General features: G+C 57.6%; 1 protein-coding gene across 1 annotated transcript in view; it reads left to right on the top strand.

Annotated features, from left to right (window-relative positions):
• Window positions 1-2706, top strand: part of CARD14 (caspase recruitment domain family member 14) — a 29015-nt gene that overhangs the window by 23826 nt on the left and 2483 nt on the right. Inside the window, exons 17-18 of the mRNA XM_027770829.1 lie at window positions 828-1044; window positions 1921-2353. Coding sequence (XP_027626630.1) covers window positions 828-1044; window positions 1921-2353 — 650 coding nt within the window. The remainder of the gene's footprint in view (window positions 1-827; window positions 1045-1920; window positions 2354-2706) is intronic.

The raw sequence follows: 2706 nt of genomic DNA, 5'->3' as shown, positions 1-2706 counted from the left end.
CAAGGTGAGAGAGCTGCAACCGGCTGCCCAGTCTAGTCAGGGTGGGACCACTCATGCGGGCCAGGATCTGTGTTTAAGAATTGTAGAGATGGGGACCAGGAGACGGCATAACGATTACACTGGTGGGCTCCCACACAGTTGACTACAGTTTGAGTCCCAGACCCGGGGGCTTAAAACCCGGGCCCCAAAATCCCGAGAGGAGAATGGAGGAGAAGGGACTGCGGCGTGGCCATCTCCCCTTCGGGCTGATTTCTTGCTCTGTCTTTGTCTCTCCGGCAAGCTCATGCGCCTTATAGTAAAAATCTCTAAAAAAAAAATGAACCGTATGGGGACCAGCAGGTGGTGTGGTGGTTAGGGCACTGGACACTCTCACATGGCCAACCACAGTTTGAGTCTCGAACCTGGCGGCTTGCTTTCTCACTTTCTCTCTCACTCTCGTCAAATTAAAACAAATGAATGAACAAGTAAAATTGAATAAATAATTGAAAAAAAAAAAAGGACCGTAGAGACATCTGTGCTTCCTGGAGGACAGCTAAGCCAGCTTTCGTTTCTTTAAAATCGTCAGAGGGCACATGGCTCACTAGAGAGACAGAGAGACAGAAAGACAGCCAAGGAGAGAGAGAAAGTGCCCCTCGATGGGCCATGGTCACCCTGCAATCCCTTCCATCTCCCCGACCTGTTGGGATTTGGGGGCACAAACGCACACGTGTTTTTCAGCCGCTGGGGCTGGGCCTCAAACTGCAGCTGGGCATGTGGGATCTGGCTTCCCTTGGCCACTAGGTGACAGGCCACTGGGTGCCCTTAAACCGGCATGCCTGCTTCCACAGTGTGTCCCCACGAGAGCAGTGGGAGCACAGCAGCCTGTTGGGGACAACCTGCAACCTCCCTGCACCCACACTGCACAGCCAGAGGGCTGAGGTCACGCAGAGGTCAGAGGGCAGGTACCCAATGGGCAAAGCTGCAGGGTGTCAGGCAGAGGCGGACCTCGGAGAGGGAGGGAAGCTGTTCTGTTTCCTTCTTGAGTCGCTGTCTGTGGGGCTGGAAGTGGCGGAGGGGTTAAGGCTCTGGGTCACACAGGCCCACCGTGCAGTCGGAGTTCCAGACTCAGCGGCTTGAGGATCACGCTGGTTGTGTGCATGTCCAAAATCCCAAAAGAAGGAAGGCAAGACTGACACGCCACCCCCAATGGTGCTTCTGCGTGCGCTCTCTCTCTGTCTCTGTCTCTGTCTCTTTCTGGCAAGCACACATGCCCGATGGCAACTTTTTTGTTAGTGATTTTGGTTTTTAAGAGATTTTTGCTATGGGTGTGTGTGCTCGCTGGAGAGACAGACACAGAGACAGAAAGTGGGAAATCGCCCCTAGAGGGGATGCCACAACCTCTCCTCCATTCTCCTCTCTGGATTTTGGGCCCACACACATGTGCCTGTATGTCAAGGTACCAGGTCCAGGACTCAAGCCATTGTTAACCATGTGGGCGTCCAGTGCCTTAACCACCACACCACTTGCTGGGCCCAGAAAATTCTCTTAAAGAGAGAGGGACGAGCAGTTAACATAATGGCTATGTTGCTGGACTCCCATGTAGTCGACCATGGTTCGAGTCCCGGACCCGGTGGCTTAAAACTCACGCCGGACGAGTGTGCGTGCGTGCCCAAGATCCCGAGAGGAGAATGGAGGAGAAGGGATTGCGGCATGACCATCACCCCTGGGGGGTGATTTCTCGCTTTCTGTCTCTCTGTCTGTCTGGCAAGCGCACGCGCCCTATGGCGAAACCCTCTCCAGAGAGAGAGGGGGGGGGGGCCAGCATGCAGCATAGTGGTTGAGGTGCTGGACTCCCACATGGCCAATTATGGTTCAAGTCCTAGACCCGGCAGCTTGAAAATCAGGCCAGGTCCATGTGCATGCACGCCCAAAATCCCAGGAGGAGAATGGAGAAGGAATTGCAGTGTGGCCATCTCCCCTGGTGGGGGGCTGATTTCCCAGATCCTTCGGGAATTAGCAACCTGGGCCCTCTCTCCTTCCCGGGAGCTCAATGAGGAAAACAGGGTTAAAGCCGGCTCTGGAGAGCACTGGCTGGCCTCTGGCTGTGGCGTGTGTCCTGGTCTGTCAGGGCCTGCTCTGGGTGCCTCCTGGGGCCGGCAGGGTGGGGCCCAGGGGCTCACTGCTGTCTCCCCTCCTCCAGACTCTGCCGCCCCAGGCTTGTGGACGGAGAGCTGCCTCACCCTGGCACCCTACACCCTGGTGCAGCCCCACAGGCCTGCCCGGCCCCGGCCGGTGCTTTTTGTGCCCAGGATGGTGGGGAAGATCCTGAGCGAGAAGCTGTGCCTCCTGCCCGGGTTTAAGAAGTGCCCCTCAGGTACGCTCACCGGGGACCCCACCCACCTTCTGGTGCCGGTGGCCACAGTGCTTTTTCCTTCTGTGTCGGTGTCTTCAGTGGCCTTTGGAAGGTTCCAGAGCAAAGAGACAGATCAGACCATCGATGGGGGGCGACTCAGGGCTGCAGCAGGCTGGGAGGCTGTAGTCAGGGCCTGTGTGGAGCTGGCCAGGAGGGCAAGTCAGCGTGGAGCTGGAGCAGGGGGCAGAACTGAGGGACGCAGCCCAGGGAGGAAGGCAGGCGGGGTGCCAGTCATGCACAGCAGACTCGGCTCCAGCTGACACCGGGGCCCAGCTGTCTGCGTGCGGCCCCCACCCCCCGAGCATGGCGGGAGG

This window comes from Tupaia chinensis, unplaced genomic scaffold, assembly GCF_000334495.1.
Source record: "Tupaia chinensis unplaced genomic scaffold, TupChi_1.0 Scaffold000159_1, whole genome shotgun sequence".
NCBI lineage: Eukaryota > Metazoa > Chordata > Mammalia > Scandentia > Tupaiidae > Tupaia > Tupaia belangeri.
The sequence above is the reverse complement of the archived record's forward strand: the minus strand, read 5'-3'. Positions and strand labels throughout refer to the sequence as shown.